Below are 1,642 nucleotides of genomic sequence, written 5' to 3'. Positions count from 1 at the left end.
ACCACACACACTCTTCTCGCTCTTCCTTCTCCGTCGATATCTGGCTTTTATTCGAAGATTTAAAGCTGCGTGTCCCTCCCACCCCTAGTGTGCGTTTGATGTTTGACAAGGGCTCTTTGAAGTGTGCTGACTTCAGAAGCTGCCTTGCTGATGGCTTGGTCAGGCTACAGAGGGTGTAGGCAGGGGGCCTCCCCTCCGAGCGAGACCAACTGCTACCCCACCATCTCTGCCCCCGTCTCTTCCCCTCYCCCGGCAGCTTGGCACTGCCAGGGGCACTGGGCATGAGAAGATCTTTGGAGGGATGGGTGGGGWGAAAAGTTCAGGTTAGCCCGAGGGCAAGGGCGTGTGGATTAGGCCTTTTTTGGAATAGTCACAGGCTTGTTGGACAGAAATGGGATTAGGGCAAGGGGCGTTGGATTAATGCACCATATTGCATCCATCAGAAACACCAAGTAGCTACATTCACACACATCAAAGTGACCTCCCCCCCTTGTGTTTTTTCCCCCTGCAGAGGACACACCGGCTGCCGAAGGAGATGATCCCAGTTGAGCCCTCAGCCTTTGCTGCTCAACTCATCGCCAAACTGGAGAAGCTGAAGCGAGAGCAGGACACCATGAGCTCCCTGGAGGAGAGGCTGCAGCAGATCCAAGAGGTGTGTGTGGATTCTCACTGCAACCCCTCCAAACAGTGGGGGCGTCGGGTCAAATGTCTGATGGATTCTAGCTGTTCTACTGTCCTGGATGGGAGCTGATGTTCTGAAACTTGTAGATACTGTTCTGCATTGACCATGTGGGAGCCGTCCATGCTAGAGGCATTATTGCACCCCTATACCATCAGAGAGGCAGATGTTTGAAACTGTGCACCAATTARAAGCCGGGTTGTCCCTCTCCATGTGGTTTCCAGAAAGAATTTCAAATTCAGGTTTTGTCTGATTGCAGAACRGTTTTTAACTTTCCCTCAATCCATGAGTTTTGGTTCAGAGACGACGACAGCATMTCTGGATGATGTTCACATACGTGCCGTTTCCTCTGCACAATCGAGCTTTAAGCAGAAGCCATGAGAATTTCAAATTATTGCATTCAGTTTTTGTTAACATTTGACACAATGTTGCAACTCTTCTAGAGTCGTGGTTCTATAAGCATGGCCGTCTCTTATTCCTCAAATCTAACTCGGCTCCAAGTTGGTTCAAGCCATGGTTCAGTGCTTCACTACAGAAGCCTTTATGCCAGCGTTAGCATGAAGAAGAACAGGGTACACACCAAGGYATTGGAAAGTTTGTCTGGCTTTTAGTCACYTCTTCACGGTTCCTCTCCTCTTTTCCTTTTTCATTTAGAGGAGGAGCGTTCAAAGTTATGTTTCTAGACATACTTTAAGTGCCTTCAAATAGCACTTAGTTACTCTCCAGTGGCACATTTGCAGAATATGTGTAGTGCCAGTCTCTTTGTGAAGCTCAGGCACATTCTGCATTATAGATGAAGTGCACCCAAAGCCTGTTAGTGAAGATAACAGAGCAGCAAAAAGGAAACTCACATCAAGTTATCCAGGCATTGGCTTTCTCTGACTTCACAAGAATGATAGATAGAAGTTGGTGGAAGTTGACACACACACACACACACACACACACACACACACACACACACAC

At 48.2% G+C, this 1,642-nt stretch overlaps 1 protein-coding gene across 1 annotated transcript in view; it reads left to right on the top strand.

The window, feature by feature from the left end:
- Positions 1 to 1,642, top strand: part of LOC106524605 (axin-2) — a gene marked incomplete at its 5' end in the record, with an annotated part of 52,509 nt that overhangs the window by 44,726 nt on the left and 6,141 nt on the right. Inside the window, 1 exon segment of the mRNA XM_014018472.1 lies at positions 512 to 652. Within this exon segment, the coding sequence (XP_013873926.1) occupies positions 512 to 652 (141 nt within the window).

This window comes from Austrofundulus limnaeus, unplaced genomic scaffold (assembly GCF_001266775.1).
Source record: "Austrofundulus limnaeus strain Quisiro unplaced genomic scaffold, Austrofundulus_limnaeus-1.0 Scaffold194, whole genome shotgun sequence".
NCBI classification, from domain to species: Eukaryota; Metazoa; Chordata; class Actinopteri; order Cyprinodontiformes; family Rivulidae; genus Austrofundulus; species Austrofundulus limnaeus.
The sequence above is the reverse complement of the archived record's forward strand: the minus strand, read 5'-3'. Positions and strand labels throughout refer to the sequence as shown.